The sequence below is a fragment of the Chinchilla lanigera genome, unplaced genomic scaffold (assembly GCF_000276665.1).
Source record: "Chinchilla lanigera isolate Chin_1 unplaced genomic scaffold, ChiLan1.0 scaffold00018, whole genome shotgun sequence".
Taxonomy (NCBI): Eukaryota; Metazoa; Chordata; class Mammalia; order Rodentia; family Chinchillidae; genus Chinchilla; species Chinchilla lanigera.
Window position 1 is genome coordinate 1,436,544 of NW_004955419.1, and position 24,303 is coordinate 1,460,846.

The following is a 24,303-nucleotide window of genomic DNA, read 5'->3' on the forward strand; positions in this document are numbered from 1 at the left end:
AATTTTGCTAATAGAATTGTAGTTTAAATGATAAATACAATAGTTTTATTTGAATTTCTAAATGTTGAAATTTCTAAATGTTAAGTATTTTAAGTGGTATTTCTCAGGTAATTTCCAAAAGTACAGAAAGTTCAACCATCTGGTGCTATCTCAAATATCACGTGTAGGATCCCTCTGCAGACGGCCCAGACTTCCCCACAAAGCAGGACTCCTCTGCCATGGTTTGGTCTGGATGCTAATGAATGTCTGCTGCAGGGTCCCTGTTTCCAGAGGGTCCTCAGCTACAAAGGACAGAATGAGGACAAGTAGGAGAATGGAGCTCATGCTAGTGAGAAGACAGCAGGTGGAAAGGCAGATGGAGCACTGAGTGACTCAGCTTAGGCTGTGATGGGAAGATCAATACATGTTCATAGCCCCAACAGTGCAAGTACCCCAAAGGAGCCCATAGTGACCATAGCACAATCCACAGCAGAAACCTAGGCACACCTGAGCTCCAGACCCACCCACCCCCAACCCCTACTCTTACAGGTGTGTGATCTCTCTGAGCTGCCTCGTCACTGCAGGGACTCATGAGGATAGACTGAAATGGCACCTGACAGGTAAAGGCTTTTGGCACATGGTAGTCATCATTTGCAAAATTCCAGCAGAGATAAACACATAAGGCATTTGGAGAACCCAAGGCAAGATTAAGTAGCTCTTCTGAGGATAGGAAAAGCTTCCTGGAGAAGATGAGGGGGCCAAGGCTGACATGATCTCAGAGCACTGCCAGCAACTGTTAGAAAACTGCAAAGACCAGGCTTGGTGCTGAACAAATGTCCTGTCTTCACAAAGAGAAAAGGGACCTAATACTGCAAATTGCATACCAATTGGCTTGTGGTTGAGCCCCAGTAAATGACTGACTTGAGTAGAAAGTAGGGTTTGTGAGCATTTAGAAGATGAAAAAGTGATCAATAAGAAGCCGGATGTCTTAGCTACTTTTCTTTCATTGCTGGGACAAAATACTTGACAGTCAAAGTTAAAACAAGGAAAAGTTTAATTAGCCCACAGCTTATAGAGGTTTCAGTCCATAATCAGCTGGCTTCAAGGCAGGGTTGCACTTAGTAGAGGGGCAACCATTCACAGCATTGGAAGACAGCAAAAGCAATGAGAGGGATGGGGAGACAAGCCTCTTTCTGTTCCTTTTATCTTATCCATACCTGGGATTAGGGTGTTGCCAATCTAATCAGTGGATTGATCCAGCAATCACCCACCCTTAATCCCAGAACCCTTAATCCTAGCATTGAACCATGAATCAATCACAAACTCTAGATTAGGCTAATTCCAAATAAGCCCCATTTATAAGTACATGAGGCTTTGGGGAGACATCTAGACACAAATCATAACACCAGGGAAGCCAACGCGCCTCCTTGGAAAGGGTGGATAGATTGGCCCACCAAGGACCATCAAACACTTGTCCAGCATCTGAGGGTTGTAATCTTGGTCTGATAAATTCTTCCATGATGTGCCTCTCCTGAACCAAGAGCCCTGCTCATCCCTGTGAATGTTCCTTGGGAGGCTCTGGGTACTGTCCACTTCCAGGTCCAGTGATCTCCTCACTTGGGCAGCCTGGCGCACTACTAATAGCTGTCCTTACCGGTACCCAGGACCCCAGGTCTCCACTCCTACCAGTCCCTGAAGCTCCGGCAAGCTGCTCATCTATGCACACAGTGAGACAACCACAACCTTTCCAGCATAGCCTCTTTTCTTCTTCTTCTTCTTCTTCTTTTTTTTTTTTTTTTTGACACAGGGTTTCACTTAAGCAGTGCAGGCTTCCCTTCAACTCACTTGGTAGCCTAGGTTGGCCTCAAACTCACAGCGATCCTCCTGCCTCAGCCTCCCAAGTACTGGAAATATAGTCATGTACCACCATGCCCAGCTTTTTTTTAAAAAAAATAGGCTCTTTCTTAAATTGTTTCTTCTGCACAGCTGCAGAAGCTGTGTGCTTCTCAGAGTGTCCTCTGCAAAGTGATACTGCAACATATGTTTATCCTGAGGTCAAATAGCATGGACAGGACCCCTCTGGGGCCTTCATGGGTCTAAAAGCTCTTGAGAGGCCTCAAATTGTATCAAATACACCAAAGTACACCCATCTCGCACATCTCATATAATTTTTACTGTACAAGTAGGATTTGAGTATTTTGCTTTTGAAATTATTTGGCTAAAATAACTCGTTAATTTATGGTTGGCTCTGATTTCTCAACAAACATCAGGTGTATTCTGGAATTCCTGGGGAGTGAGAAAAATCTAACCTACAAACTATTTTCAAAAGTAATAGCATTTTTACGAAAGCTAAAATTAACAATTAATGAATTTGACAAGATGTTGCACTTTGTAGAAATTTAATTATACACCAATAAATTCCAATTTTGTAGTTTTCTTTGCATATTTTAGAGCCAATAAGTTTTACTGAGGCCTCAAACATTTTCATAAACTCCTGAAAAGCTCGCTGACCCCGGCACTGTGCCTTCCACCTGAGCATGAAGGCAACATGCAGAGCAGGCAGGAGCCTTTGGGCTCCTTCCCTGGAATGACTGGAAGTAATGCTCACGTGGACTCCGAGGCTCTGCAGAAACAGGAGGTGGCTTTGCAAACATACAAACTTCCCGTGCTTAGGCTATGGCTTCGCAGTCTGGCTTGCTGAAGAGTAGTGACTGATATAGAATATATGTGACCATAACCAAGCTGTCTTACCACGCTTGTGGGTAAATGAGACTGGAGATCAGACATGACTATCCTCATGGACCCAGCCCATGGACCTCTCCTTTCAGAAGCCAGGGTCTGTCCTGATGTTGGCCAGGGTAGAACTCGCACCCAAGCAGTCTGCATGCTCTGGCACTAGGATAAATTCCAGTAGGAAACACCAGATCCAATTTTTAACAGCTAGTCACTTCTGTTAGAAAAATGTTTCACAGAGTGGTGAAAACAATTTTTAGAGGCAGATCATCAGTGAGAATACTCAAGAACCACATGCAGCTCTCATGCAAAAGCAGGTGGCTTGGTGATATCACAGGAGCCCATCCCCAGGGCTAACGGTAGGGACTAAAACATTCACAGAAGCAGCTTCCCAGGACATTCAGGCCACAGGGACCTCTACATAGTCTAAGGTAGTTGAGTCCTGAAGCTTAGGACTAGGCTTAGGGGATGTAGAGCCTGTCAGTTGTCTCTGCTCCTCTCCCCACTCCTGGAGCACGGCCAAGGGGAGAACTCTGCTGCCCACAAAGGGCCATTTCCATCTCCCCACTCCCCAGCCTCAGAGGAGCTACAGTTGGCTTGGTCAGACATTCACCAGCTACCCTTTGGGGCTGTAGGAGGTGGACTGAAAGCTGCTGCACTCTGTGAGCCCACTTCAACACTGTCTTGATGAAGGTAGGGGAGAGGCAGGAGCTGACCAGAGACCAGAGAGAAGAAACAGAAGAGGAAGTCATGCTCCAGCCTGACCTGGCTATTGGCCCCCACTCACCTTTACCAGAAAGGCCCTGTCTGGAGGCTATCCAGAAGGTGGTCCATGGTTTCCTGGGAGGCTGTGTGCTCTGTGTGCTTGATGCTTCCATTAAGAATGCCAGAGAGCAGGAAGCAGGTGCAAGGGGCTTGGACACCCCACCAGTTCACCACCAATACTTCCCAGAACTGGCACTGGGGTCCAAGGGCCTGAGCCCTGCACATTCTATGCTCCTGAGGGCCAGAATCTTGCCCCGTCCTCCTGGCTCCCGGTCCTGCACACTTCCCACACCTTTGATGCCCCTCTGAGAACCACAGTCTCAGCACGCCATGGTGGTTGCACTGCTCTTCAATGGAACATTCCGCCATGGTGTAAATGTGGTCTTTATGGAGGTGAGGTTGGGGCACTCATGATGCTCTGGGCCTAGGCGCTGCTGAGTTAGTGTTGGCCTGGTGCTCTGGACAGAGCCGCCACTCAGAAGGAGAGCCAAGGTAAATACTGTCCGGGCGCTTGCCCTGTGCCAAGGGAAGCACTCTGCCCACTGCACATTGAAAATCCAGTTATGTTGACAAAAAAGATTTCCATTCTTTATTTCAGTGTATCTTTGTGGCCTCCACAGAAGATTTTTAAAACACAACTTGTGGAAAATATCTATTAGTAAATAACCTTATATTTAGTCCTGGAAATTTAAAAAAACAAACAGTAATTTGTGGCTGGGGGAGAGGGGACGAACAACTTTCAGGTCAGCCTTTATGTATCAAAGGGAATAAAGAGAGGATTTGCTGAGCACCTGCTCTGGCTGGACTCTGGAGTGTTCTGTGTTGGTGGCATCCTTAGGACAGCTAATGCTCTTTTCTCATTTTATAGAAGAAATTGTGGCTCTGAGGGTCAGTGAGAAATCTGCCCCAAGTCATCCTGTGAGTGGGTGAAGGAACCAAGATTTGAGCCGAGGCCACCGACTCGATACGCCAGGAGTTCTTTCCCTGGTGCCAAACCTCCTCAGCCATGGATTCCTTAATCAGAGTTGGATTGCCACCTGGCCTTCATCATGGGATTATCTGTACATAACAAGGACAATTCATCACTACATTGTCTTTGTCACAGTTCTAGACTTCTCACCAAAGCAGCCCGTTTTGACTAAGCCGTTGTAATAGAGCTTAATCATTTTCCAGCTGCCAATTTTTCAGTGCAGTCTATTTCTTGGACTAATTTTCACCCCCCATTTATGTGTTTTATCTTTCCCACTAGTGCCTTTAGTGTAAGGAAAGGAAACACATCTGAATGCAGGAGATTTGGTGTAAGTCTACAAAGTCTTCAGAGGGAAAATGGAGACATGGTTCTTGATGGAAGCTGACTGGTCCCAGAGCCATGGGAAGTGCAGGGACGTGGTTGTGCTCCAGGAGTGGGGAGAGGAGCAGAGGCAACTGACAGGTTCTCACATCCCCTAAGCTAGTCTTCCCCGCAAAAAAAGAAAGGAGAAAACAAAATGTCTATGTCATAAGACACTAAAATAGTTGAAAAATGGGTAAAAGACACCAAGAGACAGACATAAGGAAAAATCATCAAGAACAATTAAAAAAGAGATTGCACATCTTGATTGAGGTGAATTATGAATTTTTATTTTTTTAACCTGGCTGACTGGCAGGTTAAGAGAGTAAAAATTTAAGGAACAGTCCTCAGGACACAGAGACCCAAGTCTGGGCCCTGACCCTCAAGTACACTCTGGCTGGGGAAAAAGAAAATTGCTCTAGAGTGTGGGCGCTGGGCCACACAGACCATACAGCCTTCCCTGCCTCTTACTGGCCATGTGGCCTTATGGCTCCACTTTCCTAATCTGCAGAGTGGGGAGACTACTGCTGCCTCACAGGGGTGTCAGAGGATGAGGGGTGGAAGCACCCAGCAGGGCTTGTGTGGGAAATGCTCAGTACGTTGCTGCTACTGTTCTTACTTTATTGTTATTATTACAACTCAAGACAGGATTCTCCTAGAGGCAGGGGTTCATAACTGGGGCCTGCGGATCCGTCTGCCTTCCAAAATGGTTTACAGCACCGTGTAAGTCTGTGTGTTTTTCAGAAGAGAGAGTCTAGAGCTTTCCCAAATTCTTAAGGAATGGAGACCCTAAAACATTTTTAAACACCTGCTTTTTAAAAACAGCTCTTTGTCAGTGTGCCAAAGGCAATACTGCAACCATTGATGGTAGCCATTAAGACAGCGCAGGCTAAGTCACAGGCTGACCTGCCACCTTCCCAGTTACCTCCAAAGCCCCCATATATAGTGGTCCTTTAAGGACAGTCCCTCCATCTGGTGATCCCTAGAGCCTGGTGACTTGCTCTCAGTTATGCATGTTTGCAGGCTACTGCCAGATCTTTGGTCACTAGCACTGCCATCAAATGGCCTCTCTTGCGCTGCTGTCCTCAGGAAGAACTGGGAGCCCCCTACACCCACTGTGCTCTGCTCCAGCTGTCGGGGACAAACTCCCATTCTATGCCTCAGTCTCTGGGACTCAAGCCAAAAACAACCAAAAGGTTTCTCTCCTTCCTGAATGTTCTTCCTGGAGATCTAGGCCTCCCTTTCCCCAAGACAGATAGATACTAAGTGGGGCCACAGGCAGAAGGGGGCAACAGGGAGGGAAGGAGGGAACGAAGGGAGGCAGGAAGGAAAGGAGTGAGCCCATCCCCTATGTGGGGAGAGGGCTGGGAAAGAGGCAAGTTGGTAAGAAGCCCTTGGAGAATGACAGGAGGAGCCCACAGTTAACTGACCTGGGTGGGCTCCCAGGACTGACAGAGGAACAAGGCAGCTCCTACTTTCGTCAGGCTCCAAGAGTGCTCACACACGGCTAAAAATCTCAGGATAGCCCCTGAGAAGTCTAACAAGGACACAGACTCAGGCCTTGCCTGTATCACCATCACCCGGGGACCAGGGGAGCCCCGCCACCAGCCAGTGGGCAGGCTGAGAAGCTGGAGCTATGCAGGAAAAGCTGAGTGTGCCTGCCACTGTTGGTCCTCACCCCAACAAACAGGGAGAACACAGGACTCTCCAGAACCTGAGGTGAGGAAGCACTGGTGAGGCCGGCTCTCCCTCACGGGCCATCAGGGCAGCCCCACCCTCCCCTGGCTTTCAGGACCCAGTTTGGTCCCCGTGGGGTCTGGAATACAATGGCTGTTGAATGAACATAGAAATTAATAGAGCAAGATAGAATTTTCTTAGCGTTACTGATCGTAACCATTCTCATTCTAGAGAATATTTTGAAGAAACTGAAGCAGTATGCTGATTTTACTATTTTAAAATATGTGGTTGAATGACTAGGCTTTGAAACCCTCCTGAGGGTTCCTCAGATCAATAAGAAAGACCTTAGCTTGTCTGGATGCGGGTGACTTGAGTCTGTACATTCTTGCAGATACAACCCACTCAGAACATGGACAAGGCTGGGGGCCACGAGTGAAGGAGCTGAAAGATGTACGGTAGCTATTCAGACTCCTAGAGTCCTTCTGGTCTCAGTTTTAGAGAGCCATGAATTGGGATGTGTCCCACACCTCATCCGTTAAGCTCATGGACCTGCTTATAGAATGACCTTTGAATACATGGCTCTGTAGATGTTCAAACACATGAGCTCTGAGCATCTGGCCACAGTGAGCTTCTTTTGGAAAACATACAGGTTGAGCTGAAAGGAATCTGGTCTGCAAAGGACACTTTGGGACCACAGTATGATTCCCAGAAACATCCTAAAGCCTCTGGCTACATAGCCAGGCTCTAGGTTCAGCCTGGGTCTTGTGACCCTGTGAAAGTTCATTTACCAGAAACTGCAGCATGTCACAGAGCATCGTCATGGGATAGGCTGGGGTGGGGAGCCAGGCTGACATGGGCCTCATGTTCAGAAGAGCAGTCAGGTGAAGCCCCCCTGGCTGGGGGAGCAAAGCCTCAAACTGACACAGTGCTGAGGAGCACTGCCATGTTTAGCAGACTCATACCTCTCCTTTCCGGCAGAACTAATGTTTTAAAAAATAATCACTCCATGAACATCCACCCAAGTGATCTGTAATCCTGACAACCTCGAGTGAGGTAAACATAATCTCTGTTCTACAAACAAGGGAAACTGAGGGGTAGATATGAGGAAGCTGGCCCAAGGTCACACCATGCGGTAAAAGCAGCTATTGGGCTCGGAGTCCAGGCATCTTGACCCCTGAGCCGGGCTGCTGATCTTATACCACATCATTTCTCAAACTTGCAGAACAAAAATTGGTTCCCTCAAACCCCAGGCCAGGCTCTGGGCCCAGCCTGCTCCTGTGGCTCCCCACTAGAGCGCTTCCAAAGGTTATGCTGTTTGAGATATAGGTGAGGCAGGGCCTGGCATAGGCAGCATATGACATGTACACATCTGTGTCCCCAGGCCCGTGGAGAGACTGTCTGCAGGCCCTGGAGGATGGCCACGATACCAGCTCCATTTACCTGGTGAAGCCTGAGAACACTAATCGCCTCATGCAGGTGTGGTGTGACCAGAGGCATGACCCCGGGGGCTGGACAGTCATTCAGAGGCGCCTGGATGGCTCTGTCAACTTCTTCAGGAACTGGGAGACATACAAGGTGAGACCCAGCAGGGCCTGTCTTTGATGTAACTGGTCAACACCGAGCCAAGAAGCACTAGGACAAGGGCATTTTCGTGAACCCATCTGAGTAGTGAAGGCAGGTTCCTTCCCTGCAGCTGAAAGCACGTACTGCAAGACAGCAGCTAAGACTGCGGACCACTAAAGTCTCACGGAATCGGGTGGGGGCTCCCTCGCTGCACCTGGAGAGCGGGCAGCATCTTACTCCCAGCTTAAGTTTCCATGGGGAGACCTGCTCTTGAAGCCCAGAGAGGCATGTTCTGAAGCTCCCAGGCCTTGGGAGACTCCCTCAAAGTGCTCCCATGGGAAATGTAGTAATACCTTGGTCCTAACTGCAGGGCCTATCCTCTGGGCTCCCCAGTTCCCAGGGCACTGCGGGGCTCATTCTTGCAGTAGGAAAGGCTGCCAGGTATCAGTACATATCACTCACTCCTCTGAACACAGATGGCCCTAAGGTGGCCTGGGCAGGTCACTAGGCATCTGCCACATGCCAGAAACCATGCAGGGCTCTTGGCCGTGACCTCACTTAGCTTCACAGCAACCCTTGGGGACAGTACTACTTGTAGGTGAGAAGAGGGAGTCCTTTGCTCATGGCTGCACAGCTGCAGTGTGTCAAGGAAATGACTGCAGCTTAGGCCCCGGACGTCAAAGCCACAAGTCCCCTTAGTTAGCCATGATGCCTTCACACACAGCTGTCGTGCCCCCTTCTTGGTCCCCTTCCTTCCTACTTGCCCCCAGCCCACTTCCTGATCAGCCTGTGTCTCTGCTTGCTTCTCCTCCTCCACCTCCTAACTTGTGGGCTCCTGGAGACTCTTCCACACTCCTCCTCCCTCGTGGAGTGGCACAGCAGAGCACTCAAGATGTGTCTTAGCTTGAGTCCTGGCTTACCCATGCTTTGAATGACCACATCACACACCCTCCTGCACTAGCCTTGTGGGGAAGGTGATGGCGCAGGTGGTGCCTGCCTTAGAGGAGGCACACTCTCCATATGTTTCAGTAACGTGTGATTGAGGCTCAGAAAGGTGAATCAAGTCACACAGCCACTAGGTGAAGGAGGGGGGATGGAGCCAGGCCTACTCATGCTCTTCTTATTTCCCAGGCTGTTCTACTGGGGCCAGTGTCACCAGGACACTGGTCAGGCCACTGCAGGCTCTACACTCACACTCTCCCTGGTCTTTCACAGCAAGGGTTTGGGAACATTGATGGTGAGTACTGGCTGGGCCTGGAGAACATTTACTGGCTGACGAACCAAGGCAACTACAAACTGCTGGTGACCATGGAGGACTGGTCTGGCCGCAAAGTCTTTGCAGAATATGCCAGCTTCCGTGTGGAGCCAGAGAGCGAGTATTACAAGCTGCGGCTGGGGCGCTACCATGGCAATGCAGGTGACTCCTTCACCTGGCACAACGGCAAGCAGTTCACCACCCTCGACAGAGACCATGATGTCTACACAGGTATGAAGAGTGGAGTCTAACCCAGGTTTTGGGTAGTGAAAACAGGTCACCCAAAGCCAGAGCCCCTGATTCCAGGGTATGGGTACAGCAAGGCCCAGGGCAATATGCCAAGCTGCCTGAACCTGTTTCCAGCTTTTGCAGGGCTCTTCCTCTGCCCACTGCCCTCAGATCTCCTTTGCCAAGTGGGGTCACAGTGGCTTTTATAAAAAGGGAAAGACAGAGATGTGTACAAATCACATATACAAGGGCCACCTTGAGCCAACTCAGTCACTCCTGTGCCATACTGTACTCTCCTCACCTCTCTGAGGCACACAGACCAGAGGACTCTAGGCCATATACTCTGAGCTCGGAAGCTATGTCTTCAGCCCACTGCATAATTTCCCTGGGAGTTTCCACATCTGAAAGGAAGAACAATACCTGAGTGCAGCATAGGGAGGAGGTTAGAGAGAAGGTACCTCAAGTGCCTTGTCTAGGACTTGGCATATAGTCAGAGCTCTGTTTACTTACTGCTATTAATATTAATGCTACACTGTAAGGAAGCTATTAAGAGGAAACCAGATAGGACAGATGAATGATTTGTCCAAGATCACAGGCCTCAAACCCATGAGCTTACCAGGAAGTCTTTATCAGATAAAAAACAAGGTAGGACACAGAACATTATGAGGTGCACAAACAGGGCTGCCCCTAAGTACAAACATCAGCCTCACCCAGGTTGATGCCTCCCAAGTCCCACACCAATTTCTTGAGATAGGGCCCTCTGGTGATGGATGCAGACGGTGGTAGTCAGGCCACCTGAAACTGGCACCACCCCCAGGCCAAGGCCGAGTCTGTTCCGCTGGGCACGCCTGACTCCTCCTGCCCAGCCTCTTGTTTAGTCCTAGTCTGAGCAAGTTCCACCACCCACTGTGCAGACTGTCCCAGAAAGGACCTGACACCTATTTACTGAGGTGGGGGTACCTCACTCCAGGTCCCCAAGGCAACTATACTCCCATGCTCCTCTGCACACTTCTCACAACATCAGGGGACAGGTAGGACGTGACCTGCCCAAGCTCATGCCACACAGACATCTCTGTCCACTCACTGACACTGAACTGACCCTGCTGGAAGGGACCTTGTGGAGGAGCAGGCTCTCATTCTGTAGCAGAGGGTCTCTGGTTAGGGCTGCTGAGACTTCTAGGACAGCGGGGCAGGAGGAAGGTGCTCAGTGCTTGTCAGACCCTGGGACAGGATAGGAAGGCAGCGGCTGCTGCAGCACTTCCTGAGTGTCACCCTGGGGAGGAGAGATAGGAGCATTCTGTGACTTAAAACTCTCACATGGGTTCCTGGCCCTGATGTGCAGGGTCAGTGCAGGAGGGGCTTCCCCTGGCAAATGGGACTCTGACTGTGGTGTGCCAAAGGCTCTCCCTGCTCAAAACATGAAGCACTGCCTCTTGGTACTTGTAGCCTTGAGTCATGGCCCAGAAGGAGACCCCCCAACCTCTGGGAAACCTGGGTGCCTGGGGCTGAGGCTCCAGCTTTCTGCTTCAGACTGCCTGTGACCTCCTCACCCCATCCTACAGGCTTGGCTCCATCAAGCACTCTAAGCCCCAAGTGGATGGGGCAGCCCCTCCCTGAGGAAGAGGTCCCCTCCAGGCTTCCCAACGCAGCCCATGTGACCATGGCTCCTCTGCCTCCTTTCGCCTGGGGAGTGATGTCCCTGCATGCCGGCTCACACCTTGCCCACGCATCTCATTGTTCTGAACTGCTTGTCCTTGGCAGCAAGGCTCAGCGTGATGAGATAATGCCAAGAGTTTCATGGAAATAGCCTCCTTTATGAAATAACACAAAAAGTTATTTGGATGGAGTATAGGCTGGGAGGAAAAGAAGGGCATTTCTTCTTAAACACTTCCCTTGTCATTCTATAAAGACTCTTGATCCAATTCTTTCAACTCTTAAAAATGCCTGTGAAGAACTCCTTTCCCTTTCCCCTACGCACCCCAGCCCATGTCCATTTCCTCCAGAGCCTGTGGTGTGGACTGCCCCCGCTGCAGGACTGCTCTGCAGGAGCCTGGGCTCAGAGTTAAGCACTGGCCCTCCTTTAATCCTCACGGTGGGCCTACGGCGTAGGCATTATTTCTGTCCTCTTTTTACAGAAGAGGATGCAGTGTGGAGCGGGGAGAGGTTAAGCCTGTCTGCACTCTCATAGCTAGCTGGTTATAAAACCTAGCCTCAAAGGATGATTTGAGCAGGTCTAAAGCCCAGCTTTGACCTCTGCTGCAGAGGGTCCATCTTTCCAATGTTCTTGCTCTGAAGGCCTCCCAGAGAGGGTCTGGGGGAGACCCTAGCGCTCTGCCAAGAAACCTCTTCACTCTTCTCTCCTGCAGGAAACTGCGCTCACTACCAGAAGGGAGGCTGGTGGTATAATGCCTGTGCCCACTCCAACCTCAACGGGGTCTGGTACCGAGGGGGCCATTACCGAAGCCGCTACCAGGATGGGGTCTACTGGGCTGAGTTCCGAGGAGGATCCTACTCACTCAAGAAAGTGGTGATGATGATCCGGCCCAACCCGAACACCTTCCACTAAGCCTGCTCCCCTACTGACCTTGTGTGGCCATCACCAGGAACCCGCCCCGGCCTTGCAGGCCCAGCACAATGAGCAACTCCTCACCAGTTCTTCTCGGGAGGACTAGAATCCTGGATTCTGTTTTCCCAAGTCACTGTGCCAGATAATGGAATGGAACTCCACAGTGCTCTCTGTCCCTCCTACTTCTCTTCACACCAGAAAGCCCCTCATGCTTCCAGAGCAGGACAGGACTGATGACAACTTTGTTTAAAAAAAATGAAGTCTCTACAATAAAAACACAACTGCAGATTATCTTTACAATATACAGTGCATGAGCCTCCCCTGTGCACTTGCGTGTATACCTCACGTGTACGCACTTAGATACACACCCCTTGTGATATGCCTAGATATACACACGGGTTTGCCATATAACATACTCTAGAGTATGTTATACTCCAGTTATGTACTCTCCTCAATTCTCAGATGTTGAAGCTGTCGCCAACAGCTTTGCTCTTAGGAATAAAACATTTCCTTAGTGCTGTGTGGCTGGAGCTTACAGGTAGATCACAAGCTGTGTAGCACCAAAGACTAATCCTTGGCCTGCTATTGGTGTGCCTGGATTCTTCCAGGAGGGTTTACAAGGCTCATCTCTCACATAGGAGTTCCTCTCTTAAGAACAGGAACAGCTAGTCAAATTTCAAAATCCCCTTACTTCTCCATTTATGTGCCTTTCCCATTCTCAGGACTCTTCGCTGTCCCTCCACCCAGTACACTCATCCAGCACCTCCTGTGCCTCTGCCCCTGGCTGCTCACGGTAGTTTGAGGCACCTCTTCTCTTCCTACCCATGTCTACCTTTTCTGCCACGGAGACCTTCTTTCCAGGCAAGATTCCTCCACCTCTGAGAAGGAAACAGTTCAGACTTGGGTTCTGCCTGGAAAAGGGGAGGTCAGACCAAAAGCTACAGCAGTGACCACACAGACTATGTATTTAGCTTCGTATGCTCCATTCATACTTCAGCTTCTACTTCATTTTAACCTCCACACAAATAGCAGCCTACCTTGCCAGAGACGCTCAGCTGAAGGGAACTTAATGTCAGGGCATAGGGGCCCCATGATGGCTACAGACTGGAGGTCCCACCACAGGCAAATCAGAGCCCGCACCTCATCCATGAACTACACTTTCCCGGAGGACAAGGGCCACACACAGAACTGGCTGCTTCTCAGGAGTTGCTGGATCACCGGGCCTCCAGAACCCTGCTGTTGCTCTGCAGCACGGCAGCTTCCTATGTCCTGTTTGGCTCCACAGTGCCAGGATGACTGCCAAGCCAGGGGCAAGAGATGATTCAGGAGGGTGAGATCCTCCCGGTGGGCACATGGGTCAGGTCTGTGAGGTGTGCGGTGTTTGGTACTGTCCACGTCTAGGTGCAAGCCTGTTACCTCAGCATTTCTCAGAAGTGTACCATGTAGCATGTTTCATGTATATAAAAGGGAGGTTTTTTTTTTTTAATATATTCCCAGATCATCCTTGTAATGACATGAATTTGCAATAAAAGCCATCAGTGCTACGTGGATGTACCTGCACAGTGCGTTGCTGTCTCAGAATGCTTTCCTGGGGCTCCCAGATCAAAGTCTCTTTAAGTAAAACCAGAAGGAGGTTCAGCACAGGGCACACACCCCAACTGTTTAGAGTGCACTCTCTCTCCCCATGTGGCTCCCAAATGCTCCCTCACAAGTCCTTGCTGGTCACCTGTCTTGGGGCCAAGCCCCAAAGTAGAGAGCTCTGAGTCAAACTGGACACTGAAGCAGCCCCAGTGCCTTCCCCTAATCCTCACTCCAGCACTCAAAGCTGAGACTTGTCCAAACAACACACTGACTGTATGGAAAGAGAAGAAAGAGGCTCTCGGAAATGTGGAGCCCATTCTCCCTCCAGTAAGACAAGACGAGGCCAGGTCACTAGGCAGCAGCATGCAACAGGAGCCTGGGAGATGGGAGCTGTGCTCAGGGCCCTGAGCCTGGGAGTCAAGGGGTACTACCTCACCAGAAAACACAACCAGTTAGCATCCTGGGGTCTGATCAGGCCTGATCCACTGCAATCTTTTTTTTTTTTTCCATCCAAGCCAGTGACCTTTTTGTTTGTTTGTTTGTTTTGAGGCAGGGTCTCATTATGTAATGCAGGCTGGCCTTGAACTCTTATGTAGCTTGGGCTGGCCATAAACTCATGGCACTCCCCCTGCCTCAGCCTCCTAAGTGTTGGAATTACACGTGTATACTACCATGCCTGGCCACCTTTTAAGGTATAAAATCATAGAAATTCTACTAATCTTGGGTTCTCTATGGTGGGTACATTTGTTACCCATATGAAAGTCAACAAAGCCTGGACTTTCTTCTGCCCTGGGCTTTGGCCCCATGTCCCAGGTTTGCTTACACCTTGGACATTAATGTTCTCCAAGCAAGTGACAGTGAACACCTTCCCCCAAACCTTGCCAATTTCAGCAAGACTGAAAGATAAATTTTCTCATTGCTGAAAGCCATGGTGAAGGGAGTCGGCCATGCTTAAGAGTCCACAGACACTAGGAGTTCAAGTGGTCTTCCCCAGCCTCCCGGATCATCTCACCTATGTAAGTCTTACTGAGCCTGGTTATAGTAAGAGAACTACAACAACCAGATTACACAAAAAAGGGTACATTTTAAGAGTAGCAGATATAAAAAGATACTTTCTGTCTCAGATTTAGCCTAAAGGCTAAGGACAAAATATTAGACACCAAGGTTTCCACATTCCAGAGCAAAGTAAAGGCCTCTCTGCAAATGAGATGGCTTGAAACTGGCTCTGTAGCATTACCCACCTAAATCTGGGTAAGAAGAGCAGGGGAAAGATCCTAGGGGTGGAAGAGAATGAGTTATCCTTCTAGATCTTCCACCACCACAGGGAGGGTAGGGTCCCCTTCATCTCACATCAAGTGAGAAAGACATCAGAGTACTGATCACTCCAAGTGCGGCACGGGTGAGCATGGGCACCTCTGTTTGCTGTGAACCCCAATCCTAAGGCCCCAGGCCCCAAGCTCCCAAAGTGCGAGATGCTGAAAACTCAAGAGCCAGAAAGCTCACTGGGCAGGTCAGGGAGGCAGAGGGACCAGCTGGGATCTAGTGAAGAAGAGGACCTTGTGCCCACCCTGGCTCCAGGCCTCTAAGGCTGGTCGGGTTTAGGAGTCCAGACTGTCGGGAATCAAGGTGGCGCTGTTAGGAGGGGACTGGGTTTTGTCATGTCTGACACCAGGAAGACTTCACAGCTTTGACTGGGAAAGGGATCATCCACAGAGCAGGCTCAAGAGGACACCGGAGGAAAATAAGATTGGTTTCTTGTTACTCCTGACTGATTCCAGCTCATTTAATAAGCTGGTTACATAAGGACATGAGGTATCTCCCCCTAGTCCATGGGCAGGGATGCAGCCGGACCTCACAAGGGCTAGGAACCAGAAACTACCTGGAACACCTTCAAGAAGCAAGGCAGAATCCTTTCTGGCTCCTCTCCTCTCCTCTTCCTACAGGGTTTTTCTTCTGTTTCTCAGTGTTCATCTATTCTCACTGCCTGTTTCAGCACACAGGACCAGACAGCCGTCCTGGGCTCACTGTCCGTCTGGTCTCAACGGTCCACTTTACATTCCCTGCTAATTCCCAGGCAGAGGATACAATTGGCCAGCCAGGCTGGGTGTCCATGCCATTGGCTTCGCAGCAGAGCCACGTGGAATGAACACTGCTGCTGAGGGTCAATGCTGGGCGAGAAGAAGGGGTAGTTCCCAGGTTCCCAAAGAAGTATGGATTATGGACTGGGTCTCTCTATATAAAAAGGTGTTAAGTTATACTTCAGCTGTCACTGGCCCCCTATCTTCTCTGGGGACCAAACTTTATCAGCTAGATGGTAAAGTTATTACTATTACTCATCTGTTAAGGTCCTATTCCCCAGCAACTCCCCTGCTGACCCCTGCCTTCTCCCAAAAAGTACACACCAACTCATCCAGCCCAGCTGAGTCACTAAACAGGACACCTGGCTACGCCCTGATGGGCCTTTTCCTACCCTTCCTGAGCATGCTGGATTTTCCAACAGTCTCTTTGTATACAGGGGCACCAAGGTCCCTGTGCTGGGGACTCCCTTGCTACATTTTGCTTTGCATAACACTAACGCTATCTACCATGTATTGGGTGCTTTCCATATAACAGGTATCATGCATGTCTCTAAATTCTTACAACAGCCCCCTGAGGTAGGTTCTGTGAGTACCCTTTCAACACAGAAAACAAATGCTCAAAGACATAAGTGACTTTCCCAGGAAATGCAGCCTGAGACACTGGGAATTTAACTTGGTCTGATTCTTTTGTTCCTGCCTCACCACACCCAAGGAGGAGCTGAAACCAGTAGGGCTCACATCTTGCCCAGCATCACTCAGCATTGCATCTGAGAACCATGCTGGTATGCAGCCTCCTGGCCAGAGAGCGGACATCACGCATGTCTGTGCAGAACAGCTGGCTATCAGAAAGCCAGTCCGTGGCTGTTTGCCCAGTGTGCCTCAGCACAATGGGGACAGAATAACAGGGGGCAGGGATGGAGAATATTTCACAGCTTCTGGGGCCTTCTAGCCCTTTGCTAGGGCCAACACTAGTGGCCTTTGCCTCTTTCTTCTTCCTATGGAGCAGAGACCCACTTGTCCTACAACCCACAGGCTCAACGGCCCCTGTCTTTGGCACTCAGTGTCCCACTGGGGGCTGCTCTGGCTGTTGCCTTACGTACCAGTTCTTCCTGGCCCACGCCCTAGTCTATATCGTCAGGTAACTGGGTCATGGGTGTGGTGGCTCATCTCACATTTCCATACCTCTAGGACTGCGGCTTGCCAACCCTAGTCTCGATCCCAGAGTTAGACCAGAGCCAGCCCTTGCCTGGAATTCCATCCCTTGGTCTTGGTGCCACCCATCCCTGGGACATTTAAGTATCCCATCTCTCCTGACCTGGGCATCCTAGGTCAGCTGAGTCCACACATAGGACCCCAGACTTGGATTAAACCTCCCATCTGCACAGCCTCCCAAAGCACTTCCACATGTGGCTCCTCCTGGGCGGGTGGCCGTCTGGCTGTCCCGTGCCCCGTGCACTGATGGTCATGGGCTGCTCTCTTTCCCACGAAAGCTAAGACACATTTCAGAGTTGGCAAAGAGCTCCCTAACCACAGTTGTCTCGAGCTTCAGCAGAGCTGGGTGTGACCCAGGGCCTAGAAGCGCAGCTCTTATGGAGGGAATGATGACAGGGGCCTACACCCCAATCATCTCAACAGGGGAAAGGATCAGAAGAAGCACTCAGCCTCTTTGAAGCCCGGAACACTGAGCAGGTCCCAGACACAAGTGCTGGATGTGGGCTTTAGGTAACCTCTTCTACCCAGGAAACCAAAGCTAGACAGCTTTTCCTCATGGATCCGGACAGTGAATGCTGTTCTGGGGACACAGGGAGAGGGATTAGGACTGATATTCAGGAAGCAGAGATGGAGGCAGAGGGTGTCTGTCAGTTGGGTAGGAGGCCTAATCCATCACCTGTCACTTGAGTATAAATAAAAGATGACTGGCAATATCTGGCATGGGGAGAATGAAAAAATAGCCAGGCCCACACTGTGGGTGGAAGGCAGGGGCCGCTTTCTCAGCAGCTTCCCAGCAGTGGTAGCCATAGGAAAATCACAAATGGTCTGCCCCAGCAGCTCCAAACCTAGCCCCTAGCGTGCCTGTTTCAGAATGGTGATGGGTGAATATATTCACAGGTGGAAAGATGTTTCCCACCGTGCCATCCGTAAAAGGGAGAAACCACCTCAGTGATTATCAGTTAGGCCACGACTATATAGATCAACATGTACCCAGCAATACCCAGCAAATCACCCAGGCCTCTGCGAGTGCCACAGAAAGAAAGAGGGAGACCCACATTTGCTGCCACAGAGCAGGATCTGTGACATCTTCAGTTGGAAAGAAAGTAAGATGCAAAACAGTATGTATAAAATGCCCCCACTGTGGTTAAAAAGCACAGTATTGTTCCTTCTCCCAAACAGGGCACACCGCTTGTAGATGTGGATCAGAATGTCTGGAAGGGCGCTTGTGTGGCAGCTAGCAGCTGGTGCCTCTGGGCAGGTGCAGAAGAAGAATATGATTTTTGCTTTTTACTTATAGACTATTTTTTAGTGTGAATGATCTTTATAACAAACAATGTGTTACACTGGTAATTTTAAAAATCTGTTTAAAGAACGAGTGGGTACCTAATGCCATTCGTGCGTATGGCCTTTCTGGGTGTAACATGGACTAGACTCTTGTTTCCCTTGAAAAGGAGTTGGGGGCCTTGCAGACCAACACACACGGGAGCCAAGGCCCAGGATGCACTCAGGGAGCCACAGCTGCTCTGAGGATGGCCTTCCAGGCCCTGGCCAGTCACCCCCAAGCCCCTGTTCCTTACAGAGCTGCAGGAGCTCATTGCCTCTCAAAGTGGCAACCACTTCCTCAACCTATGGTTTCCCTCCTCAAAATTAGCTTTTGAGCGGGGCCTCATGTTTTCTGCTGCTTTTGGGGACCAATCTTACAGTCTTCTACATGTGGAGTGACGGTGGGGTTTGTCCTAGTATAGACTGGGCAACAGTGTAGGGTGGTGATAAAGGCTATACAATGTACTAGCTATCTATCCATTGTCATATGACCAATACCCCCAAACTGGCAGTACATATTATCTCACTGGTTCTGTGAATCAAGAATTTGAATGTGCTTTAAGTGGGTGTCTCTGGTTAAGGCTCCTTTGAGAGTTCAATAAAGCTGCTGGCTGAGGTTGCAGTCTCATCTGAAAGCTTTGACTTTTAGGCAGAACCTGTTACCAAACTCCCTCAGTGGTTGTTAGCAGGTCTTGGTCCCATGCCACGTGGGCCTTTCAGCAACCACATAGCAGCTGGATGAGTCTCTCCTCTCCCAGGAGGAGAGACTCACGAGAGAGTAAGAAAAAGCAAGTACTTAACAAAGACGTGAAAAGCAGTCACCTTTAATATGAATTTTATTTATACTTGGTAGCTATGAAATAAATATAGTGCCTCAGAGGAAGGACTGTTGGGAAGATTTGATGAGATAATGTACAGAAAGTGCCTGTCACATGGTAAAAGAATAAATATGAGTTGTTGAAATTATTACTAGTTTCTAAATACAGATCCAAAGAATAAAGGAAGTCAGAGAATGAGAATACAGATTTCTGCTACAAAATCACTTCTCTTGCACACAAAGGACTTACGCTCTTATCTCCTGGAGTGGAGGGTAGGGCATCAGGCAAAACCTGATCTAGAGAAGAACTCATGGCAGTCCTTCCTCCCATACTCCAGAAGGAACAAAGGAACAAGGTACTCCAGCTCTGAGCAGCAAGGCATGCAGGAAGCCAACCTGCCCCTGAGGGCTCCCTTCCCGACCTTCATGTTTTCCTCCCACTGTTTATCACTATGGAGACAGATGTCGAATGGAGGATGTACTAGTTAAGGCTGGGCAGAATCCCAGTTGACAGCATGAAGTCTTGAGTTAAACTTGGTATCTGCCCAGCCTCTGACATTGGGTAAGTCACAGGTCAAATAGTGGGGGTTTTTTGGTTCATTAAATGGGGGTTTTTAATGACATCCATTGGCCTTTTGTAAGAACTGAGACAGACTATAAAGTCCTACAGAAAATATCAAGAAATACTTTCTCTTCTGGAAGCAGAGATTTGAAACAATATATACAGCCAACCACTCTACAAAATAATGAAATAGGTTTCCTGCATTTTGGATGGGAGAGTGTCTTTCAGTTCATCCTGTTGGTTGAGAACCACGTTTGAGCTTGCGTCAGAGGGAAGCTTTTTCCTGCTTGGTGAATCCCAGAGAGAGCTGAATGCCCTGACTGAGGGAAGGGAAAACTTGACAATGGCCCCAAGAGGAAGGGGAAGGCAGCGCTTTGGCCCTGCAGCATGTGGCCATCAGGGCAGAGAAGAGAAGGAGGCATGGTCATGACCCCAGAGAGGCATATCCGAATCCCAGCTTAGGCTTTTCTGTGTGACATCCCTTTACACACGCCCAGGCCTTGCTGCCCAGGTGAGGAAGAAGCCTGGCTCCACATGGGGCAAGCTGGAGAGCCTAACTACGGAAGCAGGAGGCACCCAGCAACAAGTGAGGAGTTATGGAGCAAATGAGTGCTCCTGGGGGATCCTCGGAAACATGTGAGGTGGGGACTGAAAAAGGCTAGATTTTCTGTACATAGAGTAGAATTTTTTCAGTTGGACATTAAAGGAAAGGACTACCGTAAGTGCTGGCCACCCTGGGGTCAGCTGGATAAGATGATTGGTATCCCTGATATGGTTGCTGTAGGTTTTGTTTGGGGTAGGCCCCAACAGAGGGCTACATTCGAACACGTGTCTCAGGAAGCAGACGCTGTGACACCAGACTGCACCACTCCTCCTGTGCTTACTCTTTCACCTCTGCTTTAAGACAGCACAGCTCAAATGTACGTGTGGGTTCTCCAAGCTCAAGTGCAGGGACGTGCAGCAGTCTTCATCAGGTGAAAGGGCTATGCTTACAGACAGCTGTCTCAAGTCTTTTCAAGGCTTTGCTCTAAAATTAACTGTAAAGGCCTTTCCCTGCCCATGAGTACTTTCTGCACCATAGTGACTCATCACAGCCTTATACATGATCCTCTAATTGGTCTCCCGCCTCCATCAGAACCTTCTGGAAGCCACTCATTGTGCTACAGCCAAGGTGATGCATGCTAAACGCAAATCCGATCCAGTTGTACCCTAACTTAAACCCTTCTATGGTTCGCTACTGCGCTGTCGGGTCAGAGCCTGAACTCCCCACTCCCCGCTCTGCCCCTCCTTCCACTCCAGCTGCTTCTCATGACAGCCAGCCTCCCCCTCTCCCCCTCCACTCTCCAGCCAATTTTTCTAACAAACATGTTTTCCCCCACTTCAAGGCTCTTGCATAAGCTGCTCACCTCCCCACATCTATACCCTGCTTGTTTATCCTTCCTGGTGACCCCACATGGGGTGAGGTGCCCCTCCATTTGTTCCTTTGCCTTTCCCTTTGAAATGTTCAGCTTGCTTCTAGTTTCTTCTTCCCTGCCAGTGCTCAGGGCTAGACTGTGAGCTGCTGAACATCAGAGGTGACCATGAGACCACACCTGCCAAGCACCTGCTGCCCTCAGGCTCAGAGTGGGGGCCCCTCACTCACCTGGTTGTTATGTGCGTTTGAGGCATCAGAGTTACACACTTCTTTCTGACCAATGGTCACTTCTTTCTGAGGGTTCTTCTAGGTCTCTGGTGGTTTAGCCCTGTGTGATTTATACTCAAACAACCTCTCTTTGTTTTTAAACTTCAGAATTTGTTTTTGAAAATAAAGGCTCACTTTTGAAAAAATGAGAGGATTTGCTTGTTTGAAGAAACAGCTCAGATTCTAGAAGTTTACTTCACATATTAGAGGTCTGGGTAAATTTACCAAGAATGTTTAAATGTTTTGTTACTATTGAGAACTGTCAGGACGCCTAACTTTTTTTTTCCTTGAGCAATCACAATTTTCCATACTGCTATGGTGTTTTTAGAATCAGCTCTAAAGCATTTAAAATCTATCACATTCCAAATTTTATTTAGTGATTTCCTGGAAGAAAAAATAAGTAGTGAAATCCAAACACCCCCTAAATCAAAACAGCTATTTAGAAGTAAGTGATGTAGCCATTCTTTAAAGCTCTTTGCCTGCTATCATTTCAGTAAGAATTAGGTATTTAGCTAGCTGAAATAGTTGGCCTATTTCCCAATACCATTTTCACAGTTTGAAGTAATTTGGATGAAACTGTTTGATGCAAAGTCTTAGGTTTTAAAGGTAATAAGATTTTCCTCAGTGTTTTTTAAATTATGTTTCACAAAGATCTCAGGACAGCAACGTTCAGCCAACTGGCTCTAAAATCTGCATCGAAGGAGTCGGAATACACACCCACATGCTGGTTAGGGACAACAGCTAGCATTCCAAAGCCAGGGCATCTTTACGTGGAGGAGAGACAGGAACCCAGTTAGCACAAAACCTTCCACAAAGGAATAAGAGAATTGTTACAAAAATAAAAGCCACATTTGCTATTAGAGGTAAACAACAGCCCAAGCAGCACGCATAGTCTCGAGCTGTGGAACCGTCAAAGCAGCTTGAAATACCAGGGACCTAACGCTCCTCCCACTCTTACCAAGGAAGGACCCATATGGAGACTCTGCCAGGGGAAAAACAAATGGTTTCAGACATTTTTTCCTATATTGTACTTTCCAGGAATTATGTAACTATTCCTCTTTAGATAAACAAATCTATCCCAGGGACAGGTTGGGTTTTCAGGAGGAATACAGCATTAAATCCACAGCCTGGGTTTGGACAGTTCTGTCTGTGGCAATTGGAGGGGCATGTGGAGCCCGAGCCCCCTCCTCCCAGAGACGGTCCCACTAACTCCAAAGGGAGATCCTGCTTCACAACTGTGAATGCAAATTGCAGAGCTCCGGCAGTAAAACCTCACATACTGCCCTGGAACAGTGAGCAGTGAGAGTCAGCACCTCCAGCTCTCCCCCAGTTGTACACATCAGGGTCATTCAGGGCCACCAGCATAAAGGCAGTCCAACTGGACTTTCTCTTGAGGAGAAAGGAGAATCATCACAAGGCTGAAGGGACAGAAATGCAGCAGCTCCCTGGGAAGGAAGGCCATGTGGGAAAATGGGGCCTCTAGAGGATAATGGGAAGCACCTGCCAGGAAGAGGTGGTTGAAATGAGGTGGTCAGAACAAGGAGGGTTGCATCTGTCCAGACCCTGTGAAGGACAAGGGGTCCAAAGGCTGGTGCAGGCTAACCAGTGACCTTGGGTGCCCAAGACAGCTCTGCATCACAAAAAAGAGGGGAGACATTCATCAATCTCACATTGTGCCAGTGCCAATACAGTCACAAATGGCATAGGAAACACAGGTGGTAGGCCAGGGTGGGAAAGTAATGACCTGAACAGTAGAGACAGGAAGTCAGGAGAGGGTAGTGTCAAGAGCTTAGGGCTTATAGCCAGACCATCTGGGTCTAGTCCTGGGTCTGCCACTTTCCAGTTAATGTGACCCTAGGCAATCCTGTCAGTGCCTGGGCTATTGTGAACCTTCAGTGAGATAATGCATTCAAATACCTATCCGTGCAAGACAGAGAGAAAGAGAGAGAGAGAGAGACAGAGAGAGACAGAGAGAGACAGAGACAGAGAGACAGAGAGAGACAGAAAGACAGAAAGAGAAAGAGACAGAGATTGGGACGGAGAGAACGAGAGAGAGAGTGTGAGTGGAGGGGGGAACAGACAACACATGGCAGCTCTCAGGATCATTCCTATTAGAGAAAAGAGGCCTCCTCGACCATCCTGGAGCACTACCATGAGTTGAACCAGTGGTGGGCCCAGGCTACTCTCACTCTCATATCATAAATTCCATCTCTTGCTTGATAGCCTCACACAGAGTAGGAATGGACTTGGGAGCTGTGCACATCAACATGCCCTTCTGCTGCAGACCTGAGATAGGGATCTGCCAGCCACTAAGGAGAAAGATACTATGTTTTATGGCAAGCTGAAAGAAGAGAACAAGGAAAGCATGAAAAAAGAAAGTGCAGAATGAAATTCAATTCAGTTACATAGCGTAAGACTAAACAACTGTAAGAATTACATCCTCTACAAAAAGGCAAAGTCTCTTATGATTGAGTTCAACTGAATTCTATTTGCAAGGGTCATGCCTAAACAAGGAAATGTAGACTATTAAAATCTAAAATGCAGTCAAAGGTTTATAAAACAAATGCAAATGAAAAATAAAATAGGTGTCACACAATTTGTATTAAGGAAGTAAAAGCAAGTCACAAACTGGAACCAAGAGTTTTTGTTTTTTAAGGTAGGGTCTTACTATGTAGTTCAGGCTGGCTTTGAATTCACTGTGTGGCCCAAGCTGGCCTTGAACTCAGGGCAATCTTTCTGCCCCAGCCTCTTAAGTGCCAGGATTACAGGCATGCACCACATGTCTGGCTTTTGGAATCAAGTTTTTGTATGGGACACTTCACAATGAAGTTGTGGAGCTGTGAAGTGTATGGGACACTTCACAATGAAGTTGTGGAGCTGCCACGCTTCTCTCTCTGTCTCTCTCTTTCGTCTGTTATAACAGAAAACTGTTATAAATTCCTATATACCAAAT

General features: G+C 48.8%; 2 protein-coding genes across 11 annotated transcripts in view; one reads left to right on the forward strand and one right to left on the reverse strand.

Moving 5' to 3' along the window:
- The window catches only part of Angptl2 (angiopoietin-like 2), a 32,427-nt gene extending 18,771 nt beyond the window's left edge, over window positions 1-13,656 (forward strand). The window contains exons 3-5 of the mRNA XM_005382438.2: window positions 7,866-8,059; window positions 9,263-9,533; window positions 11,897-13,656. Of these exons, the coding sequence (XP_005382495.1) occupies window positions 7,866-8,059; window positions 9,263-9,533; window positions 11,897-12,096 (665 nt within the window). The 3' untranslated portion in view covers window positions 12,097-13,656. The remainder of the gene's footprint in view (window positions 1-7,865; window positions 8,060-9,262; window positions 9,534-11,896) is intronic.
- Window positions 1-24,303, reverse strand: part of Ralgps1 (Ral GEF with PH domain and SH3 binding motif 1) — a 259,202-nt gene that overhangs the window by 101,917 nt on the left and 132,982 nt on the right. The gene's annotated exons all lie outside the window — the stretch shown is intronic.